The 24,250-nt window shown below is 53.2% G+C and overlaps 1 protein-coding gene across 4 annotated transcripts in view; it reads right to left on the minus strand.

Annotated features, from left to right (window-relative positions):
* Positions 1-20,847, minus strand: part of P2RX5 (purinergic receptor P2X 5) — a 29,285-nt gene extending 8,438 nt beyond the window's left edge. For 3 of the 4 annotated variants that reach the window (XM_054535369.2, XM_054535368.2, XM_054535370.2), the window contains exons 1-11: positions 12,148-13,449; positions 7,618-7,768; positions 6,927-6,998; positions 6,575-6,650; positions 6,398-6,494; positions 6,041-6,121; positions 5,392-5,530; positions 4,700-4,833; positions 4,092-4,185; positions 3,828-3,893; positions 251-333 (exon numbers count right to left, since the gene is read on the minus strand). In XM_054535369.2, the coding sequence (XP_054391344.2) occupies positions 251-333; positions 3,828-3,893; positions 4,092-4,185; positions 4,700-4,833; positions 5,392-5,530; positions 6,041-6,121; positions 6,398-6,494; positions 6,575-6,650; positions 6,927-6,998; positions 7,618-7,768; positions 12,148-12,284 (1,130 nt within the window). In that variant the 5' untranslated portion in view covers positions 12,285-13,449. Of the gene's footprint in view, positions 1-250; positions 334-3,827; positions 3,894-4,091; positions 4,186-4,699; positions 4,834-5,391; positions 5,531-6,040; positions 6,122-6,397; positions 6,495-6,574; positions 6,651-6,926; positions 6,999-7,617; positions 7,769-12,147; positions 13,450-20,696 lie in introns of those variants that run through there. The other variant, XM_063717956.1, reaches the window with a different exon arrangement.
* Positions 20,848-24,250: the final 3,403 nt, after the last annotated feature.

The following is a 24,250-nucleotide window of genomic DNA, read 5'->3' on the forward strand; positions in this document are numbered from 1 at the left end:
CTTGTCCAGAATCAGGCGGAGCCTGTGAACTCCGTCTCCTGCCCCGTGGCCCACAGCACCCTCTCCTCCCACTGCTGCCGAGGCCAGATCCGGTTCTGTAGAGCATGTACTCAGAACACTTCTCCTCTCCGGGCCCTCCAGCCCCTGCCTCCCACCCCAGCCGTCAATGTCACATCAGGGCAAAGGCTCGAAGCCAGGGGCGTGCTCCACAGGGCTGCCGTCGGGCCGCCAGCCTGGAAGCAGAACTGACCTCACTTCCTCGTACTTCTTGTCACGGTAAAACTCTCTCTTTTTGATGAGGTAGATGAGTACCAGGTCGCAGAAGAAAGCACCCTGCAAAAGAGGGGTCCCTGATTCAGAATCCTAGACCTCTGAGAGCACTGCTCATTTGGGGCACTTTGCCCCTTTGATCCTGCAACAGCCCCTAAAGGAGGCGTCACTGTCCCCATTTAACAGGTGAGGAAACTGGGTTCAGCAAGGGGCACCCTTGTCCGACACCACAGAGCTGGTCCATGGTGGAGTTCAAGCTGGACTGGAGCTCCCCCAATCCCATAGGCCAGGCACTCCCCGACCCCGCACCACCCGGACCCCATCCAATCGTTCCTTCAACACATTTGCTGGGCACCCAGCACGTGCCAGGGTCTGCACCGAAGTGCAGAGAGGATCTGGACAAGAGAGACCTCCTGGGGACTCTCCCTCTGGTGCAGGAGACAGGCGTGTCGACTATGACCCAGACAGGACTTGACTCAGCCTGGGGAGGGTCCCTATTCAGTCCTTAAGGACTAAAGAGGAATTTATACAAGACAAAGAGGTGGAAGGACATTATGGAGGGAGGAACAAGCCTGTCACATCTGGGAAATGCTGCAGGGCCTGTGCGGGAAGAGGGAGAGGCACTTCTGGAGAAGGGGATGGGGACTGGCCTGTTGGGCTTCTTAGAATGTTTCCGAGGCATTGGTCCTCATCCTTTAGGTGAGGCAGAGGCACCACAGCCCGAATTTTGGCATTTAGAAAGATCCCTGTGGTAGTCAGTGTGAGATAGGTTGGAAGGGTTCTAACCAACAAGGACGCTATGGTTCTAATCAAAGAAAGAAGATGGGTGCCAGGTGCGGTGGCTCACGCCTGTAATCCCAGCACTTTGGGAAGCCGAGGCAGGCGGATCACCTGAGGCCAGGAGTTCGAGACCAGCCTGGCCAACACGGTGAAACCCTGTCTCTACTAAAAAATACAAAAATTAGCCGGGCGTGGTGGCGGTGTCTCAGCTACTCAGGAGGCTGAGGCAGGAAAATCGCTTGAACTCGGGAGGTGGAGGTTGCAGTGAGCTGAGATCGCACCACTGCACTCCAGCCTGGGCAACAAGAGCAAAACTCCATCTCAAAAAAGACAAAAACAAAAACAAAAACAAACAAAAAAGGAAGATGATGACGTGGACGACCCCAGCTCAGCCCCTCACACCCAAACCTGTGCCCTATGGAACAGAGCAGGTCATGCAATTGCCCCTCTCCTCACAGGGCGGGGTTGGGGCCTGAATGATGGAGGAGAGTGGAGGTGGGAAAGGTTGGTGGAGGGGCCAACAAGGAATCTTGGCCCCCTGACCCTGGGTGCTGCACATCCATCCCCTAGATGCCAAAAATGTTGCTTACCAATTCCCTGCTCCCCAGAGACCAACCCCAAACCTAACCTTGATCACCACCTCTTCCTGCACCATTACCTCCAGTTCACAGTTCTGTCCCCAGAGGGTGCTCTGATTTTACTCACATCACAAGAAAGTGATGTGTGGGCCGGGCGCGGTGACTAACGCCTGTAATCCCAGCACTGGGAGGCCGAGGTGGGAGGATCACCTGAGGTCAGGAGTTCGAGACCAGCCTGCACAACATGGTGAAACTCTGTCTCTACAAAAATACAAAAATTAACCGGGCATGGTGGCGCACGCCTGTAATCCCAGCTACTCAGGAGGCTGAGGCAGAAGAATTGCTTGAGCCTGGGAGTCAGAGGCTGCAGTGAGCCAAGATTGTGCCATTGCACTCCAGCCTGGGCGACAGAGCGAGACTCCGTCTCAAAAGAAAAAAAGAAAAGTGATAGCTGAAGGTGGGCCTTCTCTAAGAAAGTAACAGGCGCAAACATCCGGGACCCTCCCAGTGACTGTCTGCAGGTAGGGATCCATGTGGGGCTCACTTTTCTTGACCCCCTCCCAGGATCGTGGTCTCTGGGTCCTGGTACGGGACACAATTTTCCCGGCCTCAACAAAAGTCACCCCGGGGTCCCGATGGACTCCTCCAGTGGGGCTGTCTTGCGTGCAAAGGCAGAGGAACAAGGGAAGAGGCCGCCGGAAACCCGGGAAAGGGACCTGCCAGGATGGGCACTGACCACTCCCATAGCTCTCAAAAACTCCAGGACCACGGGGCAGTGCAGGCTCAGGAAGCCTTTCCCTGCCCTCAGCCCCTGCGTCTCCTCCCTTGTGAGCTGCTCGCGGCCCCGCTGAAGGGCCACCTCTAAGGAAGAGTCACAGGGCCGTCTTCCTGCCTCTCAGCCTTTTGGTCGGGTGGTTCTCAGCCAGCTGGGATTTCGCTCCATCACAACTGCAGGGCAGGGTGCCCCTGACATCTAGTAGGTAGAAACCGGGAATGCTCTTAAACATCCTACAGTGGGCTGGGTGTGGTGACTCACACTTGTAATCCCAGCACTTTGGGAGGCCAATGCCGCAGGATTGCCTGAGCCCAGGGGTTCAAGATCAGCCTGGCCAACATAGACCCCATTTCTACCAAAAATTTAAAAATTAGCCACGCGTGGTGGTGCACCTGCAGCCCTGGCTAGTGGGGAGGCTGAGGTGGGAGGATCACTTGAGCCCAGGAGTTCAAGACTGCAGTGAGCCATGAACATGCCACTGCACTCCAGCCTGGGCAACAGAGCAAGACCCTGTCTCTGAAATCAACATCCTCAGGGTCTGGGAAGATAAATAGTATCAGACCGGAAAAGTGTGAAATACGAAATAGAAAACAAACAAAAACATCCTACAACACCCAGCACAGCCCTCTGTGCATTGTGGAATGTTTAAGGGCACGTCAAAGGATGTGCGTAAGATCACAACACAGAATTATCCAACCCAAAAAGTCAGCAGCACCCAGGCTAAGAAACTGTCTACAGCCTAGTCCTGCCTTTTTTTTGGGGCGGGGGGGGAGATGGAGTTTTGCTCTTGTTGTCCAGGCTGGAGTGCAGTGGTGCGATCTGGGCTCACTGCAACCTCCTCCTTCCGGGTTCAAGCGATTCTCCTGCCTCAGCCTCCTGAGTAGCTGGGATTACAAGCATGTGCCACCACACCCGGCTAATTTTTGTATTTTTAGTAGAGGCGGGGTTTCTCCATGTTGGTCAGGCTGGTCTCAAACTCCCAACCTCAGGTGATCCGCCCGCCTCAGCCTCCCAAAGTGTTGGGATTACAGGTGTGAGTCACCGTGCCTGGCCTAATCCTGCCCTCTTTTAGCAGAAGTAGAGATAGAGACTTTAGAAGTTCAGGGACTCACCTGGGATCCCAGGGATATCCCAGCCACGCCTCGGCTGGGGACTGACCTAAACCCACCCACAGCTGCAGAGCTACCGGCACATGCCTCCCTGGCTCTGGAAAGAGACTCGGGCTGTCACTGCTACCTGGGGACAGCTGGCAGAGCGTGAAATCCCAGAAAGCCCTTTTTTCCCATGCCCATTCTGATCTTGCCAGCTCTGGTTCTTTCTGGGGGCACTGGGACATGTTCCTCCTGAACAACGGCCTCCCCCTCCTTGCCAGTGCGGCCGCCAGGGGAGAGGGTGGGAAGCGGAGAGGGAGGGGAGGTACTCACAGCACCCATGAGCGCCACCCCAGAGCCCACGTTGATGATGGTGGGAATGATGCTGAACTTCCCTGCCTGGAAGATAGAGACAAGGCGAGTGAGCGAGGCAGGTTGGACAGCGGGGCCCCCAGAGACCCTCCCAACTTTCCCCACCACCCCCCTCCCCCACTCCACCCAGCCTCAGAACAGGAGAACGCACAGGGGGACCCCCAGGGACCCTCCCAACGTCCCCCGTCCCCCGCCCAGCCTCAGAACAGGAGAAGGCGCACACACCTTGCCGTTCACCATCACGTCAAAGCGGATCCCATAGGCTTTCATCAGGGTGCGGAACTCCACCCCGGCTGCGTCTCGGTAATATCTGGCAAATCTGAGGGAGACAGGGCCCAGGGGAGGCCTCAGCCTGCCTGGCCTTCCCTCTTTTGGCAGCACCCATGTGGCTGCTCTGGGGACTTAGAAGGACTCCCGGGACCCTGACTCGCAGCAGCCCCAGGAGCGGCTTGCAGACCTTCTCACTGAGCCAAAAACAAAGACGCATCCAGCTCTTTGAAATCCCTGCCAGACATTCCCTGAGGAGCAAGGGCTTCCCCACCCTACTCTGGGCAACCCCTGGGTCACCAAAGTGCGGATGGAAAGGATGCAGCAGAGGCAGCAAGACTCGGCTTCACTGAGAGAACAGGCAAGAACACAGGCTCTCCTCTCCCAGAGGCACCCCCAGCTTCGGTCGCTGGCCGTGCTGCTGGGGTCCACACCTCTCCTCGGCCATCTGTCCCTGCACCTCCCGCTCTGACGCCCACCCCCAGGAAGGGGCCTCATAGTGCTGGCACCCAGAGGAGTGCCACTGATCATGGTCAGGTCACAAGGGGGCACAAGGCAGCGGTTACCTGAAGTTGTACCCGGAGGAGACAGACTTTGAAAGCTTATTGTCCAGACGGCTAAAAGAATAGTGAGGGTGGCACTCAGAGGCAGCTTTATCAAGATCACAGTTCCATTCAATATTAATTCCTATCACACCACCCTTGATAAAAGAGAGACGAGGATCAGCACACACAGCTTTCCGGAGACGGACACCGTCCCAGGCCAGCCCTTCACCGGCACTGGACAATAGGAGGAGGCACTCAGGCACGAGGTCAGCCCCTCGAGACCACCCTCCGGGAGGCTTCGTCCCCCCATGGAGCGGCTGAGAACACTGCATCGCCCCGGCCCTGGGGCTCCCTCCCTCGTTCTTCAGAGAGAAGGGAGCTGCCCAGAGTGGGCATCTCTGGACAGGCACTTCACAGTCCAGCCAGCATGTGCCAAAGGGGCTCCCTCTGCCTCACCTTCAGCTGGTGCCCCAAGGACTCAGAACTGCACAGCAGGTGCCAGGTCTGGCTCTCACTGAGTGCCCGTGGTCTGAGCGCTGCCACAGCCTGCCTGTGTGCCACAGCCAATTCTGAAAACATTGAGTCCCTGGGGGCAGGTGACTTTGCAGGGCCACCTTCGGCCCACGAGTCCCCGTCCACACCCTCCTCGTTGCAGAGCCAGGCCCAGTGCCCCCAGGCCCTCAGGGAGGGCTCCCTGCGTGCACCCCACCCACCTCCAGGGCTATATCCTGGAAGTCGCTCCCAGCCCAGCGGATCACGGAGCCCAGTCGGAAGATGGGGCAGTAGTGGTTCTTGGGGCCAAAGTGGCATGATTTCAGGAAAGCTCTGTCCTTGACGTCCATCACATTGCTCCTGGGTGGAGGCCACGGGCAGCCGAGAAATGACATAAGACTTGATGTTCCCGGGCCTGGCCAGGAGTCACTCGGTCCCTCACCAACCTGAGTGCTGACAGCTCCCTGCAGCAGCACCCTACTTTACAGCAGGGGAAGGGGCACCCCAGTGCCACCCACCGTTTATTCACATGCAGACATCACCCACTCACATGCAGACATCACACACACGCACACACACGCGCGCACTCCCGCACACATGCGAACACACGCACACACACAGACACGCACGCACACAGACACGCACGCACACACGCACGCAGACACATGCATGCACACATGCACACACGCACACATGTGCACACATGCACACACGCACACATGTGCACGCATGCACACACACGCGAACACACGCACACACACAGACACGCACACACACACACACCCCCCAGGCAGAGACCCGCGGAGGGCCAGCCCAGGCCCCTCATGGACCAAGGCCCACCCCTGGCCGCCAGTAGCCAAGCCCACATACTTGGAGAAGTTGAATTTGGGGAAACGGATGTGGTTCTTTATGAAAATGGTGAAGTCTTCGGCCTCCTTCAGGAATGGCTCCCTGAAAACCAACCCAGAACAGCCTGTCCAGGAGGCCCCACCCCTGTGCCCCTCCCCCGGGCCTGGGCCAGTGTGAGGCCTGTTCCTTGGGTCCCCTGGAGCCTCTGTCCAGGACAGTTAATTTGCTCATGCTGGGGAGACCATCGGGCCTCGCTGGGACAGCCTGACTCCTCCCTCAGCGTGAGGCTCTCAGAGTGGGCAGGACTCCACCCTCAGGCTGGGACCCACCGCGCGGGGCCGGGAAACCCCTCAGGGTCCTGAGGCTGCAGCCACTCACTCCGGCCTGGAGCTTGTCTCCAACGGGCACCAGGCAAAGATTTCACAGGTGCCTCTGGCCGCGTTCTCTCTCCGCAGGCAGCGGCCGGTCTTCACTCCTGCAGGGGTGGGACGGGATCAATGCCAGGAGCCTCCCACTCCCAGTCCTCCTTCAGCCCGTGGCCGCTCCAGGCCTCACCGTTTCCAGCTGTAACCGCCTCCCCGGGGTGGCAGTCGCTGTCCTTGGAGCACGCGCCATCAGGAATGCCTTCATTCTGCCAGGAGAGGAGAGGCACCTGGATGGGGGGGTTCCCCCCAGCTCAGAGCCGGGTCCCACTCCGGGAGTTAGAATAGGGGTTCTTCGCTGGCCTGGCCCACACACACTTTGAGAACCTGCTTCTCCCCCATACAATGCAGGAACCACACACGGGTGCACACAGCCTCCCGAGACCCTTGGAGTGGACAGACACCCTTGCTTCAGAAGAAAGTAGACCCCAACCTCTGCTGGTGGCTCTCCCACCCCCACGCCAGGGCCCCTTGCCAAATCAAACCTCAGCACAGATGTTCTGCCGCTGGTTGGGGGTCACGATCAGGTTGGTGACCACAAAAAAGACGTTCTCTCCCTAAGGAACCAGAGACGCAGTAAGGAACCCCCTCCTGCCCCTTAAGGACCACCCCACCTTCCCAGCATTACCTGAAAGAGGTTGGTCCCTCTGCCTGGGTATTGGGGATAACGGGGCCACAAAATTGGTAGACTCTGCCCATCTGCTCATGGACCCCACAGTCCCCAAGTAGATGTCTATTGACCCAGATCTCCTTCAGACTCACAAACCCCAACTGCCTCAGCATCTGGGAGAAGTGGGAGCAGGGCTCAGGCTGCCCTGGCCCTGGCCAACTGTGAACAGGCTGGAGAGCTATTCCCAGAGGCAGTGACTTAGAAGGGGGGTTCTCTGTGCCAGCCCACCCAACTCACAATGACCTGAAAGTTCTCTGGGTCCCATTTGTTCTCAACAGACTCAGATAGAACAGAGCAGTCGTCCGCGGCACAGTCAAAGAGGGCAGGGGTTTGTCATGGGAGGTAGGATCTGGACAGGGTCACGCTCTGCAAGCCCTGGCAGCTGTCTTGGACCAAGGGAGATGATGGATGGGGGTCCCTGCATATCCAAGAAGCTTCCCGTGTCACCCACCCGAACCAGGACAGGCCCTGCCAGCCCTGGCTGTGTGCTAGGTGGGGACTCAGACCTGGGCTGGAATGACGTAGTCGGCGACATCCCAGATCCGCTGCCCGAGATCCGAGGTGTTGGTGAAGGCCACGCCCTTGACTTTGGTGATGACAGCACTCTGCAGGGAGGTGTCGACGTCTTGGTAACCCTTCTTTATCAGGAACACCCATCTGTGGGAAGGGGGCCGGTACGTGGGCATCAGCCACACTGCTGCCTTCAGGGAGCTTCCCCAGGCCTGGGGTGGGGTAGCAGTCACAGCAACTCCTAGTTGAGGTGGGGCAGGCTCAGGGCTCCACCTGTCCCACTAGCTCCTGGGCAGGGGCCACAGCTCCCACTGCTGACTGAAACCCAGTCCTGCAAGTAGCAGAGGCGACAAGCAACCCTAGAGATGGGGGCCCTAAAGAGGCAAAGACCAGCTGGGCGCGGTGGCTCACGCCTATAATCTGAGGCAGGCAGATCACAAGGTCAGGAGATCGAGGCCATCCTGGCTAACACAGTGAAACCCTGTCTGTACTAAAAAAAAAAAAATACAAAAAATTAGCCGGGCGTGGTGGTGGGCACCTGTAGTCCCAGCTACTCAGGAGGCTGAGGCAGGAGAATGGCGTGAACCCAGGAGGCAGAGCTTGCAGTAAGCCGAGATCATGCCACTGCACGCCAGCCTGAGTGACAGAGGGAGATTCTGTCTCAAAAAAAAAAAAAAAAAAAAAAAAAGAGGCAAAGACCACTGTCCACTCAGAGGCCCCAAGTGGACAAGCCTGGGCTGAAACCAGCTCAGCCACATACTGGTTTGGTGACCACAGGCAAGCCAATTTCCCATACATAACATGGGGTGACAGCGCCTCCCTCTGGGGTTGCGATGGTGGTTAGATGAAATGGTGCCTAACCTGAAACCAATCACGAGGAGACCTCAAACAAACCCAAACTGAGGGGCATTCTATGAAATAAGAGTACAGGCCAGGCACGGTGGCTCGCACCTGTACTCCTAGCACTTTGGGAGACCAAGGCAGGAGGATTGCTTGAGCCCAGGAGTTTGAGACCAGCCTGGGCAACATAGTGAGACCCCATCTCTATGAAAAACAAAAAAGTAATCTAGGCATGGTGGCACCAGTCTGTCATCCCAGCTACTCGGGAGGCTGAGGTGGGAGGATCTCTTGAGCCTGGGAGGTCCAGGCTGCAGTGAGCCATGATTGTGCCCAGGTGACAGAGGGAGACCCAGCCTCAAAAACAACAACAAAATAATGAAATAAGAGTACAAATCCCATACTTATTGACACGAAAAACACAAGCAATAAAAAAAAAATAGGTAAGTTGGACTTCATAAAAATTTAAAACGTTCATGCATCAAAAGACACTCTCAAGAAAGTGAAAAGACAACCCACCGAATGGGAGAAAACATTTGAAATAATGTAGCTGTTAAGGGTTTAGTATCCAGAAGATATAAAAAACTCTTATAATTTAACAATAAAAAGGCAAATAATCCAATTTAAAAATGAGCAAAGGATTTGAATAGACATTTCTAAAAAAAAAAAAAAAAAAAGAGGCTGGGCGCAGTGGCTCACACCTATAATCCCAGCACTTTGGGAGGCCGAGGCGGGCGGATCATGAGGTCAGGAGATTGAGACCATCCTGACTAACACGGTGAAACCCTGTCTCTACTAAAAATACAAAAAATTAGCCGGGAGTGGTGGCGGGCGCCTGTAGTCCCAGCTACTCGGGAGACTGAGGCAGGAGAATGGTGTGAACCCGGGAGGCAGAGCTTGCAGTGAGCTGAGATCGCGCCACTGCACTCCAGCCTGGGGGACAGAGTGAGACCCCATCTCAAAAAAAAAAAAAAAAAAAAAAAACAGATACACAAATGCCCAATTAAGCATATGAAAAGATGCTGAACACCGTTGGTCATTAGGGAAATGCAAATCAAAACCACAATAAAACAGCACTTCACTTCCACTAGGATGGCTATCATTTTGTAAAAGCCCTACAGATAACAGGTGTTGATGAGGTTGTGAAGAAATTAGAACCCCCGTATATCACTGATAGGGATGTAAAATGAGGTAGCTGTCGTAGAAAACAGTTTAGCAGTTCCTCAGAAGGTTAAGGATCGAGTTACCACACAAGCCAGAAAATTCCCAAGAGATTGAGAACATGGCCAGGTGCAGTGGCTCACGCCTGTCATCCCAGCACTTTGGGAGGCCAAGGCGGGTGGATCACCTGAGGTCAGGAGTTCGAGACCATCCTGACCAACATGGTGAAACTCCGTGTCTACTAAAAAAATACAAAAATTAGCCAGGCGTGGTGGTGCATGCCTGTAATCCCAGTTAATCCAGAGGCTGAGGCAGGAGAATCTCTTGAACCCGGGAGGCGGAGGTTGTAGTGAGCTGAGATCATGCCATTGCACTCCAGCCTGGGCAACAAGAGTGAAACTCCATCTCAAAAAAAATAATAATAATTAAAAATTAAAAAATTGAAAACATGTCCACACAAAAAACTTGTACATGAATGTTCTCAGAAGCATTCTTCTTTTTTTTTTTTGAGACAGTGTCTCACTCTGCTGCCCGGGCTGGAGTGCACTGGTGCGAGTAGCTGAGATTACAGTTGCTTGCCACCACACCCAGCTAATTTTTGAATTTTTAGTAGAGACGGGATTTTACCATGTTGGTCAGGCTAGCCTTGAACTCCTGACCTCAAGTGATCCACCCACCTCGGTCTCCCAAAGGGCTGGGGTTACAGGCATGAGCCACCAGACTCAGCGGTGTGAAAACCACCCAAATGTCCATCAGCTGATGAATGCATGACCACAATGTGGCAGCCCCACACAGCGGGATAGTATCAGCCACAAAGAGGAATGGAGGGCTGATAGATGCCACAACGTGGGTGAGCCTTGAAAACATGACACCAAGTGAAAGAAGCCAGAAAAAAAAAAAAAAAAAAGGCCGCATACTATACAATTTCATTTATACGAAATACCCAGAATAGGCAAATCCATAGAGACATACTCTCCTGCCTCAGCCTCCCGAGTAGCTGGGATTACAGGCGCCACTATCATGCCCGGCTAATTGTTTTGTATTTTTAGTAGAGACAGGGTTTCTCCATGTTGGCCAGGCTGGTCTCGAACTCCTGACCTCAGGTGATCCACCCACCTCGGCTTCCCAAAGGGCTGGGATTACAGGCATGAGCCACAGTGCCGGGCTGCCAATTTCCTAATTTTCATACTTGTACTTAGTTAAATGTGTCCTGCTTTCCCTGCCATGTGAGGACACAGCGAGAGGTGGCCATCTGCAAGCCAAGGAGAGAGCCCCCCCTGAGACCCCGAACCATGCTACCACTCTCATCTCAGATTTCCACATCCAGGACTGCGAGAATTAAATTTCTATTGTTTAAGCCAAAGCAACTCCATTTATTCATTCACGCGTTCATTTCACATCTATTCCCTAAGCAGTTAAGTGCTGCTGAGCCCCACCCTCAGGGCATTCCCGGACTGACAGAGACATTAGGCAAATGATCCCCCAAATAAGCCCAATAATTACACTGTGGGAAGGCCAGGGAGGAAGGGAGAGGGAGTTACTGGAGAGCCCAGATCTGGGGGCTGAGTGGATGCTAAGGGAGTGGAGGAGGACAGGCAGGCCTGGCTGAGTAACAGCACAGCGCCTACGAGGCCGCTCAGGTGGGAGGCGGCCAGGGGCCTGGGGATGCAGCTCAGAGAATGCGGACTGCTGGACCTCCGAGGGAGAGCCAGGCTTCAGGGCTGCCCTCCCAGGAGGAAGCAGGAGGAACTCCACCGCATTTACTGAAAGAGTGGAATGAGGCGCATCCCCACTGTCCAGCGCTGCTTCCCCCCTCCACCTGCTCACCCCCCACCCACCCCGGGGTCAGGGCTCTGAAGCCGCCTGGCAGAGCAGCCTCCACAAGTGGCCCCTTTGGCTTTGTGGAGCCAGCTCCTGCCAGGTGGCATGAGGATGGGGGAAGGGGACGGCCGAGCTGGGTGCAGAGATAGAGGCCTCTGGGCAGGATCCCCAGCTGGACACCAGAGAGGCTGGCCGCGGGTGGGGCAAGCTGACCGAAAGGCAGCTCAGGAACATGCCGGGCTGATGAGTTTCTCCAGCTCTGAGTAGGCAGTGCCACCCTGTGATTATAAATAACCTGCCGGCGCCTGGGTCAGCTGCCAGGCCAAGGCCCAGGGAGGCTCCTGGGGCGACAGCTGCCACCCAGCCCCCTGGCATCCGTGCCCCCTTCCCATGGCCCTAACACGTGGGGACCCGACTCTGGGAGAAGCAGCTGCGGGGAAAGCCTGATAAATCGAGGAACCCAGAAGGCCCCTGCCCACCTCTCATCACCTCTAGCGCCAGTGGGGGAGTGGAGAGCCCCCTCTCTTCACCCTACTCCTACACCCAAGGACCCAAAGAGGACCCCCACCGCAAGCAGGCTCACAGACCCCCAGCTACCGGGAAAACCGCGTGCACGCCTGCGAATTCCAGGACCCTGGAGAAGGACGCGGCGGCTGGCACCCGCCCTGCCCCTCCCCCGCCTTCCCGAAAGTCCGCGGAGAACTTACACCACCAGGTACGCCAGGATGGAGGCCTGCAGCAGCCGGTACAGCAGGCCCACCTTCTTGTTCTTGGCGATGACATACTTCTCGGTCTTGTAGTCGAACAACGACAGGCAGAGCCCCTTGCAGCCCGCCTGCCCCATGGCGCGCTCTCAGCCGGGCTTGCGGACCGCCCGGCCCACGTGCGCTCATGGGGAGCCCTCGGTCCCTCGGTCCCTGCGCGCCCGGCGCCCGCCTCGGCCTGTCTGCGCCCGCTCAGCTGCAGCCCCGGGTGTCCAGCAGGGCTGCGGGGCGCGGGGGCGGGTGGGGGCGGCCTTTTATTGGCGCGGTCGAGAAAGCCTCGGCTGGGAGCTGGGCGGCGGCGAGCACCAGAACCTCAGACCGCGACCTTGCCGCCACCTCTTCCTCCTCCTCTTCCTCCTCCCCCTGACACAGTGACACCAGTGACACCCCTGCAACCTACTCCCCAGCCACCGGTCTGGGAGCGCAGCCCCGGATGCGCAGGACCGCGCTGTGCTGTTGCCCAGCTGAAAGCAGCGATCGCGGAGAAGAGCAAGTGAAAGGGGGAAGGGCTCCTTTTTATTTTATTTTAAATTTATTTATTTATTTATTTATTTATTTTTGAGACGGAGCCTCGCTCTGTCGCCGAGGCTGGAGTGCAGTGGCGCGATCTCAGCTCACTGCTACCTCCGCCTCCCGGGTTCAAGCGATTCTCCTGCCTCAGCCTCCCGAGTAGCTGGGACTACGGGCGTGATAATTTTTGTATTTTTAGTAGAGACGGGGTTTCACCCTGTTGGCCAGGCTGGTCTTGAACTCCTGACCTCAGGTGATCCGCCCACCTCGGCCTCCCAAAGTGCTGGGATTACAGGCGTGAGCCACCGCGCACGGCCGGGAAGGGCTCCTTTTAAAGCAAAATTCCCCTTTCTCTCCTCGCAAAGAAATCCCAAAGGGTTCTTCCTATTGCATAGATGGGGAACTGAGGCCAGAGGAAGGAAGGAAGGGGACACAACAGGTGTCTCCATTCACCTGGCGCCAGGTCTCCTGCCAGGGAGATACATTCTTGCTCCGTGGGCAGGGGGTGGTGGGGGGGAGCCGTGGCCCCGCCCCCCACAGGCTGGAAGAAACAAGACTTGTCCCACCTGAGGCTGCCGGTGTCTGCTGTGACTAATGTGCGTTTCTACTGCGGCAGCTGCTGCAGGTTTAAAAGCCCACACTCCGGCGGAGTCGGCGGTCAGGCAGGTCCCGAGTGCCGGCAGCATGAAGACCTCCCTCCCACACTCAGGGCGGATGGGGTGGGGGTCGGGGGCAGACGGGGTGGGGGCGGGGAGACACAGGCAACCCACCCTAGGATCCTAAAAATATGCCTGGAGAGCGCGCATGTACCAACTGTTTGGAATGGTTCCCAACGCACAAGAAATAGAGCTGATCCATGCAGCTATGACTGCAACCCTCTCAGCACGTGGAATTCAACAGGAGTGGGAGTGGGATGAGGGAGGGCCTCCTGGGGAGCAGGTTTAGAACTCCTGACAGCCAAAGACACAGGGCCCTGGGTGAGCGCGGTGTGGTGAGGAGCTGCGCACGCTTATTTTCTGCATCCTGCAGTCTGACCACAAGCAGTCCTGCTCCTCTCCCTACCCCTGGCTTTCACACACAAAGAGGCTCCCTTCCCTAAGCCACAGACTCCGGGAATTGGAAGGTACCCTGAAATTCACCAGTGTGATTCTAAAGTAAAAGCCCCAAGGAAGGTCTCCAGTTTCAAAGGGCATGGGAATCATTTGGAAGAAAAAAAGGCAAATTCCTAGGCCCTGCCCCTAAAATTTTCATTCACGAAATCTAAGATGGGGCTGGGAACCTGTATTTTGCTCTCAAACTGTCATTTGGGGAAGCGTGGATCTTTGCATCTTTTCATCCATTTCAACTCAACTGCCATTTCTTCAAAAAGGCCTGTTATTATAGCCCACCCAAAGTAGCCCCCAGTCCCAGCCTAGCCACTTTCTATCCCATTATCTCATCTTATTCCCTTAGAGCACCTGTCACTATCCAATAGGATCTCGTTAACTTAGTGACTGTGTCCCCTGATAGGACCAGAAGCTCCCAGAGAGCAGGGACCATGCCTTTGGACATCTCTGTATGTCCCTGTGCCTGCCACATAATAGTTCTAGACATATTATTGAATGAGTGGACAAACCTGACCCTGATTTTTTGTTTTTTTAAACAGGAAGGGCATTTCGATTTCACCCTGTGCCAGTCATGACCGAGAATTTTAGAGGCTGAAGTCATCTTGGCTCTCCTGCCAGCCTCCTCCTCAGCCCCCTGCTAACACAGCGCTCCAACGCTCACCAAAGCAGCCGCCACTGAGTGACATCACACCTAAGAAGATGCCTGTCACCCTGACAGTGCTGCTCCAGGGTAAGGTATAGAGGGGAGGTGGACTTTCAGAGTCTCACAGGAGTCGCCTGAATTGCATCTGCCCTGGAGAATAGCTTCCCCGTCAACCCCGGCACAGGACAACATGAGCATCACATAGATGGTGCCACACTGAGTCTCTCCACTCCCCAAGGGAGTTCCAGGTTTTGTTCCAGGGCCTGTTTGTTCTTTGAAGGGGTCTTTAGAGACCAGGACCTTCATTTTTCCGGGGTGATTAGGGAAGGGGTGAGTAAGTGAGGCCCCAGAGCAGAGCCTACCACTAGCCCCAGTCCCAGGCATTCTGCTGTTCTTGATTCATCAAACCTTTGTGTGCTGCTGGAGAGGCTGAACTGCCAGGCACTTGCCCTCCATGTCCTGTCTTAACTACAACTGCGGCTTTAGAGAAGGGCTCTCTGCTCTGACTTCCCCTCCAGTACAGGCAGCCCCTCCTGAGCTCCCCACAGCACAGCCAAGACCAGGCTGCAACTTCTGACGGAACTGTCCTGAAGCTTTAGAGACTACATGAGGGGCATCTAGAGGGGACAGGGCTCTTGGGGACAGGACCAGGCCCATCCTTACGGGGTCCCTTACTGCACAGCTTCAGAGACTAGATCCAGACCCACTGGTGAGGCATGACATCAAATTACTGGGCGACAACCAGCATAAAAAAAAAATAGGTTGGGCACAGGTGCTCATGCCTGTAATCCCAGCACTTTGGGAGGCTGAAGCAGGAGAACCGCTTGAGCCCAGGAGTTCAAGACCAGCCTGGGCAACATAGCAAAACTTTGTCTATATATATATACACACACACGTATGTAATTAGCCAGGTCAGGCACAGTGGCTCATGCCTTTAATCCCAGCACCTTGGGAGGCCAAGGCGGGAGGATTGCTTGAGCCCAGGAGTTCAAGACCAGCCCGGGCAACATAGGGAGACCCCTTCTATACAAAAAATAAAAAATTAGCTGGATGTGGTAGTGCACGCTTGTGGTCCCAGCTGCTTGGGAGGCTGAGGCAGGAGGATCACTTGAGCCCAGGTGGGTTGAGGCTGCAGTGAGCCATTATTGCACCACTGCACTCCAGCCTGTATGATAAAGACCCTGCTTCTTAAAAAAAATTGACCAGGTGGGATGGTGCACACCTGTAGTCCTAGCTGCTCAGGAGGCTGAGGTAGGAGGATCTCTTGAGCCTGGGAGTTCAGCACTGTAGTGAGCAATGATCGCAAATAAATAAATAATATTGCCGGATGCAGTGGCTCACACCTGTAATCCCAGCAGTTTGGGAGGCCAAGGCAGGTAGATCACGAGGTCAAAAGTTTGAGACTAGCCTGACCAACAGGGTGAAACCCTGTCTCTACTAAAAATACAAAATTAAAAAAAAAAAAATACAAAAATTAGCCAGGCATGGTGGAAGGCACCATGCTACTTGGAAGGCTGAGGCAGGAGAATCGCTTGAACTTAGGCGGAGGTTGCAGTGAGCCAAGACTGTGCCACTGCACTCCAGCCTGGGCGACAGAGTGAGACTCTGGCTCAAAAAAAAAAAATTCCAAGTCAGGGACATTTCCAAAACCAAGATGAATTCTCCACTTTGGGGGGGGCCCAGTGGGCAGTGTTGGGTCATAGGTGTGGCTTCCTTATGAATGGCTTGGCGCTATCTCCCAGATAACGAGTGAGTTCTCACTCTGGGAGTTCACGCAAGAGCTAGTTGTTTAAAAGAACCTGGTACCTCCTCCTCTCTCTCCTGCTGCCTCTCACCCTGTGACATGCCAGCTCCTCCTCTGCCTTCTACCATGATTGGAAGCTTCCTGAGGCCTCCCCAGAAACTCCCCTCACCCCAGCCAGGGGCCCAGGGCGAATGGCTGGTCTTCAGAGCAGTCACAACCCCCTCACTGCCTCACCACGGCACCCCTCCTTCTCCTCCCTCACAGGAGTCCACATCACGCTTCCCTATAATGAGTATAATCCCTTCCTGTTCACCTGAAATAAAGGATGGGATGAGCAGTGACTGTTGTTCCGTTGTCTGATTTACAAGCCTTTGTCTAGTTCAAGCTTGTCCAGCCCTCGGCACAAGGACGGCTTTGAATGCAGCTCAACACAAATTCACAAACTTTGTTAAAACATTGTGAGGTTTTTTTTGCAATTTTTTGGGTTTTTTTTAGCTCATCAGCTATTGTTAGTGTGAGTGTATTTTACGTGTGGCCCAAGACAATTCTTTTTCCAATGTGACCCAGGGAAGTCAAAAGATTGGACACCTCTCGTCTAGTTGGATGATTTAAGGTACCTGCAGTGGAGTGATGAGAACTATAAAATGAACTTCTAAGGCTGGGCATGATGGCTCACGCCTGTAATCCCAGCACTTTGGGAGGCCGAGGTGGGCAGATCACCTGAGGTCAGGAGTTCGAGACCAGCCTGAATAACATGGAGAAACCCCGTCTCTACCAAAAATACAAAATTAGCCTGGCATGGTGGCGCATGCCTGTAATCCCAGCTACTTGGGAGGCTGAGGCAGGAGAATCACTTGAATCCAGGAAGCAGAGGTTGTGGTAAGCTGAGATCACACCATTGCACCCTCCAGCTTGGGCAGCAAGAGTGAAACTCTGTCTAGGGGGGAAAAAAATGAACTTCTAAAGGGACATTTTCTCTTTTTTTTTTTTTTTTTTTTTTTGAGACAGAGTCTTGCTCTGTCTCCCAGGCTGGAGTGCAGTGGTGCAATCTCAGCTCACTGCAACCTCTGCCTCCCCGGCTCAAGTGATTCTCCTGCCTCAGCCTCCCGAATAGCTGGAACTACAGGCACACACCACCATGCCTGGCTAATTTTTTTGTATTTTTAGTAGAGACGGGGTTTCACCATGTTGGTTAGGCTGGTCTCGAACTCCTGGCCTCAAGTGATCCACCCACCTGGGCCTCCCAAAGTGCTGGTGAGAGGTGAAGCCAGCTGGACTTCCTGGGTCGAGTGGAGACTTGGAGAACTTTTCTGTCTAGCTAAAGGATTGTAAATGCACCAATCAGTACTCTGTGTCTAGCTAAAGGATTGTAAATTCACCAATCAGCACTGTGTAAAAATGCACCAATCAGTGCTCTGTGTCTAGCTAAAGGATTGTAAATGCACCAATCAGCCCTCTGTAAAATCGCACCAATCAGCATTCTGTGTCTAGCTAAAGGATTGTAAACGTACCGATCAGCACTCTGTAAAATGGACCAATCAGCGCTCTATAAAATGGACCAATCAGTAGGATGTGGGCAGAGCCAAATAAGGGAATAAAAGCTGGCCACCCGCGCCAGCAGTGGCAACCTGCTGGAGTCCTCTTCCATGCTGTGAAAGCTTTGTTCTTTCCCTCTTCACAATAAATCTTGCTGCTGTTCACTCTTTGGGTCCACACTAACTTTATAAGCTGTAACACTCACTGCGAAGGTCTGCGGCTTCACTCCTGAAGTCAGCAAGACCATGAACCCACTGGAAGGAAGAAACCCTGGACACATCTGAACATCTGAAGGAACAAACTCCGGACACACCATCTTTAAGAATGGTAACACTCACCACGAGGGTCTGTGGCTTCATGCTTAAAGTCAGTGAGACCAAGAACCCACTGGAAGGAACCAATTCCGGACACACTGGAGCTATATGCATGAGCCACTGTACCCAACCTGCCACTTTCTTTTTACATCATCTCACTTGCTCCTAAGACTTGCCAGCGCTTTAAAGTCTATTATTGTGGTCTGGACCCACTCTGGGACATCCTGGTCTGCTCTGAGACCTGGGACAGTCTCTGATAAAATCCTGGTGGGCTCCCAAATGTATCCAGTAAAAGCCATGAGGGCGCTTCAGACAGAGGCCTCCCCTTCTCCAAAGAAATGTGCTGGGGGCCCCACCTGGGGGAAACCAGACCCTCCTGCCTCTGATCCCAAACTTTCCCCACAACAGTCTCTGTTCCTTCTACACATTTTATAGATGAAAAGGGAGAATGTATGGTGCAATGGGCTGAGCCTTTAGAGACAGGGGAATTACTCCTCAATTAGAAAAACTCAACAACAAACGAGGCCAGGCCCAGTGGCTCACACCTACAATCCCAACACTTTAGGAGGCTGAGGCGGGAGGATCACTTGACCCCAGGAGTTAGAGACCAGCGTGGACAACGAAGTGAGACTCTTGTTTCTACCTAAAAAAAAAAAAAAAATATATATATATATATATATATATATATATATATATATATATATATATATAAATTAGCTGGGCATGGTGGCAAGTGCCTGTGGTCCCAGCTTCTTGGGAGGCTGAGGTGGGAGGATTGCTTGAGCCCAGGAGATTGAGGCTGCAGTGAGCTGAGATCATGGCACTGCACTTCAGCCTGGGTGACACAGAAAGATACTTCAAAAAAAAGAAAAAAGAAGAAAAAGAAAACTCTGCGTTTCCCTATGGGATGAAGTGTTTCCAAGAGGAAAAATGTCAGCTGCAGGAGAGTTGCCAACAGCATCACTGTTCCCAGCAGCAGCTTGGAGGTGTCCCTTGGTCACCCCTGCAGCCTGTGAAGACACGTGGGTTTTCTCTACCCCTCCAGACCTAGTGAGGGTGAAATAACACCTCCCCCTTAGCCTGAGATTCCAACAAACCCAAAAAACATTCCCCACAAAATTAAAGGAAACAAAACAGAAAATAAACAACATTTAAAAACCCTGGCCGGGCACGGTGGCTCAAGCCTGTAATCCCAGCACTTTGGGAGACCGAGGTGGGCGGATCACCTGAGGTCAGGAGTTCAAGACCAGCCTGACCAACATGGAAAAAACCCATCTCTACTAAAAATACAAAAAAGTAGCCGGACGTGGTGGTGCATGCCTGTAATCCCAGCTATTCAGGAGGCTGAGGTAGGAGAGTTGCTTGAACCTGGGAGGCAGAGGTTGTGGTGAGCTGAGATGACGCCATTGCACTCCAGCCTGGGCAACAAGAGCAAAACTCTGCCTCAAAAAATAAAACAAAAAAACAACACACAAAACCCAAATCCCATAAAATCATATGGTTCTTGGAGTAGAGGTTCAGATGTTACTTCCTTATGGTGAATTCTATTTCCCACCTCAAAGGAGCAGGAAGGCCTGGAAGGAGGAGATTTGAGTCTCTCCTGGGGCACAGAAGGAGGTCATTCTGAGATAAGGGGGCCAGGTGCAGATGCAGTCTTCCTGCAGAGTCTCGAGGAGCTGGGTGGCCCAGAGAGACAAGAGTGGGCAGGGGTGGTACCGGAAGAGTTTCACCAAGTGCCTCCCAGGGCAACTCGCCCTTTTCCTTTTGCTGAGGTCCTGCCATGACGGACATATCCCATTAATAGACATTACTGATCCACTTAAATGGCAGATGCATTATTAATGCCATTTAAATACAGTCAACAGGAGGCAGGATGCTCCTCTCTGTGGGAGGCACTTCCGTGTCCATCAGCACCTTGTGTGACCCACCGTAAATGATGGGTTGGTACTCAGTACTGAGCGCCCAATATTCGAACTGAGGAAAATTCCACTGAGACAGTAAACACTTGCAAGAGTAAAGAGCCAAATGCTAATCCACTGGACACTAAAAAGGATAAAGATTCAGGCCGGGTGCGGTGGCTCATGCCTATAATCCCGGCACTTTGGAAGGCCGAGGTGGACGGATCACCTGAGGTTGGGAGTTCCAGATCAGCCTGACCATCATGGAGAAAACCTGTCTCTACTAAAAATACAAAATTAGCTGGGTGTGATGGTGCGCGCCTGTAATCCCAGCTACTCGAGAAGCTGAGGCAGGAAATCGCTTGAACCTGGGAGGCAGAGGTTGCGGTGAGCCGAGATCATGCCATTGCACTCCAGCCTGGACAACAAGAGCAAAACTCTGTCTCAAAAAAAGAGAGGATACAGAATCAAGCTCAAGGCAACCAAATCCACAAAGCAGTGACGACTCTACCACGGTACCTCTTAGAGCTACGTGCATCTTGTTCTAACTCCAGTTCCCGGCACTGGCTTCCCCCACAGCATGTGTGAACTTTCTCACGTACATCCGCTCCTCTCCACTCCCAAGTTCCAGGACTGTAACTGGTAACGTAATGAGTGTGAAACTCACGTATAAAATACCACAAGTGCCCGTGTCTTCCCATAGTTCCCTGTACACGATTCGGATCCAATGCAGGGTCCTACCTGCCTTCCCAGCTGCACAGTCCCCACTGCACACTCTGCCTCAGCCAGGTTGGCTCGTGGGTTTTGCCATAGTTTTCAGTGTCCAGCCTCCCTGCCTCTGCCGAGCTGGATCTCTCCTCTGTCCTTTGTGGTTTCAAGGCCCAGCTTACAGGTGTCTGTCTCCTTCATGAAGGCCTCCTGGATTGCTCTCCTCCTCCAAATGCCCACACGATAGGATCTGTACCATTTAGAGAATTCATTGCTTTCTCCCTCGCTGTCACAGTTGGGTACATATCTGTCAAGCAGGGGCTAAGTGGGCAGGAAAGGCCTTCACCAGTTTGACCACAGGACCTGCATGAAGTAGATAGTCACTGAGGCTTATAGAATGATGAACAAAGAATGAATGAAATTTCTAATCACCCATTAGCCTGTATACATGAAGTGTCTGGGGTAGAGTGACTAAGTGACTTTTATTTTTGTGTGTGTATTAATAGAAGATTACTGTTTTCTTTTTTGAGATGGTGTCTCACTCTGTCACCCAGGTTGGGGTGCAGTGGCACAATCATGGCTCACTGCAGCCTTGACCTACCTGGGCTCAGGTGATCCTCCCACCTCAGCCTCCTGAGTAGCTGAGACTACAGGTACATACCACACCTGGCTAATTTTTTTTTTTTTTTAAGACGGAGTCTCACTCTGTCGGCAGGCTGGAGTGTAGTGGCACAATCTCAGCTCACTGCGACCTCTGTCTCCCGGGTTCAAGCAATTCCCCTGCCTCACCTTCTTGAGTAGCTGGGACTACAGGCGCCAGCCACCACGGCTGGCTAATTTATTGTATTTTAGTAGAGACGGGGTTTCATCATGTTGGCCAGGACAGTCTCAATCTCCTGACCTCGTGATCTGCCTGCCTCAGCCTCCCAAAGTGCCGGGGTTACAGGCGTGAGTCATCACGCCCGGCCCGTGGGTAATTTTTGTATTTTTTGTACAGACGGGGTCTCGCCGTGTTGCCCAGGCTGGTCTCAAACTCCTGGGTTCAAGCGATCTGCCCGCCTTGAGCTCTCAAAGTGCTGGGGTTACAGCTGTGAGCCATTGTGCCTGGCCCATAGGAGATTCCAACAGAGGTAATTCCACCAGAGCATTAAGTTAAAATTCGTCTCCTGAAGTAACTTACTCATCACCAAGACTCCAAGTCTGTGCTGAGTGCAGCCCATTGACAAAGTGTCACCAGATGAACACACACACTGATCTCAATTAGCATCTCACAGGGTGTGGCTCCCACATCACCACCACCTGGAGCACATGCCGAAAAATGCGGAGGCCCAGATCCAAGCCAAGCTAGAGCATCAGAGCCTTCCGGGGTCGGGGCAAGGAGCCAGTGTGATCTCGGCTCACCGCAACCTCTGCCTCCCGGGTTCAAGTGATTCTCCTGCCTCAGCCTCCCGAGTAGCTGGGATTACAGGCACCCGCCACCACGCCCGGCTAATTTTTGTATTTTTAGTAGAGACGGGGTTTCACCATGTTAGCCAGGATGGTCTTGATCTCCTGACCTCGTGATCCGCCCGCTTCGGCCTCCCAAAGTGCTGAGATTACAGGCGTGAGCCACCGCGCCCACCTGTAATCTTGATACCAACAGAAATTGTATATTCCTGTCACATTACAGCTACCACAGGTATCTCAAAATATAACGTAAGCTCATCACCACTTTGGAAGTAGGGTAGTTATTAGACCTGCTGCTTTAAGGCATTAATAAAGATATACAACCATCTCTATATAAATTTTTAAAAACATTCTGATTGTTAGATTTCAATATAATTGATTTTTGTAAACTTTTATTGTTTAAAAATAAGCTGATAGATGGTTGGGAAAACATGGCAAAACAAGCAGAGGAAAATGCTAACAGCAGAAACTAGGCAGTGGGCAGACCGGTGTTCACTGCAGAATTCGACTTTTCTGTATGTGTGAACATTTTCGTAATGCAACGTTTCGGAAAATACCTGACAAGGGGTCGCTGGACCGCCAAAAGGATCTACGGCCCACCAAACAGTCAGAAACCCCCAACCTAGAGGTACTGGTGTCCTTAACCAGCTAGCCAATCCAGTCAGTTCTTCATCCGGGAGCCAAAAGAACCCAGGCCCGGGTATCCCAATTCCACTTAGGCTGGCAGCCTTTTGTCAGACTAAGAAATCAAAAAGGTTTGCAGCACCAAAGTGGGCCAGTGGTGTTTTCTCTCACTCATCCCAGCACTCCAACCTTAGCCTCAGATCTCACAGCTCTAAAGAGAGGAAAGATCACCCCGAGAAACCAAAGCCAAGAGCTCGAAAACGTCTGCCAGTTCTGGGCAGGACTAGTCCAGGCCCCCCTCTCGGCCCTGGACAGAAGATGAGGCATCCACAGAGACCACACCTGCAGTCCCCCTGACTGCTCTGCCCCCAGGACTGCAACTGGCTGCGGGGTCCTAGGAGATGATTAACGAGGAATCTCGGCCGGGCGCCGGTGGCTCACTCTTGGAATCCCAGCACTTTGGGAGGCCGAGGCGGGCGGATCACGAGGTCAGGAGACCGAGACCATCCTGGCTAACATGGTGAAATCCCATCTCTACTAAAAATACAAAAAATCAGCCGGGCGCAGTGGCAGGCACCTGTAATCCCAACTACTCGGGAGGCTGAGGCAGGAGAATGGCGTGAACCCGGGAGGCGGAACTTGCAGTGAGCCGAGATCGCGCCACTGCACTCCAGCCTGGGTGACAGAGCGAGACTCTGTCTCAAAAAAAAAAAACCAAAAAACAAACAAACAAAAAAACCAGGAATCTCCTCCTCAGGGACAGAGGGAGGGCAAGGGCAGGGCCTCTTCCTGAAGCGGAAGGGCACCGTGGTCCTGTCTTCTCCCTCGTGGTATTTAGGAAGATTGTTTTTCAGACAGACCACCAATGATGACGGCTGCTTCCTAATGCCTACCACCTCATATGTAAGACTTAGCTCCCCCACTTTGGAGAGCACATGGCTCTCTAATCCTATTAAAGTCAAATCACCCTTACTTGCCCAAAGGCTCAGAAGTTCAGAGGTAGAAATGCACCTCTTCTACCCCAGAAGCAGGGAGCAGCTCGGAAAAAGCTAATGAGAAAATATCAGGGTCGTGTTGTTTGAACTGGATAAGAAAGAAAAAGCACAGAGGAAAAAAAAAAGTCATCTTAATTCATGGAAAAATACATGGCCTTGCCAACAATCAAAGAAAAGTAAAACTGAAACTATAATTATATACCCATTAAGCAAACAAATTAAGTAAAAATGGAGATACCACAAGTTCACGCTGCTGATAACCACATAAAGTGGTCCGGTCTTTCTGGAAAGCACTTTGGCACCACACAGCAATTACAAAAGATTTTTAATTCCACTCTTGGAAAAAGCTAAAAGGGCTTCTTTACAAATTGTGATTAATTCCCCAAAGATTATGTTAGCCCAAGATGATACCCCTCCCTCTATTCCCCCACCTGACCCCCAGCGTTTAGCAGCAGCATTTAGCTTCTGACATGCATTCCTTGAAAACGGTCACAAATGGCAGAAGATACAATCTTATTTATG

The sequence above is a fragment of the Pongo abelii genome, chromosome 19, assembly GCF_028885655.2.
Source record: "Pongo abelii isolate AG06213 chromosome 19, NHGRI_mPonAbe1-v2.0_pri, whole genome shotgun sequence".
In the NCBI taxonomy this organism is placed as follows: Eukaryota; Metazoa; Chordata; class Mammalia; order Primates; family Hominidae; genus Pongo; species Pongo abelii.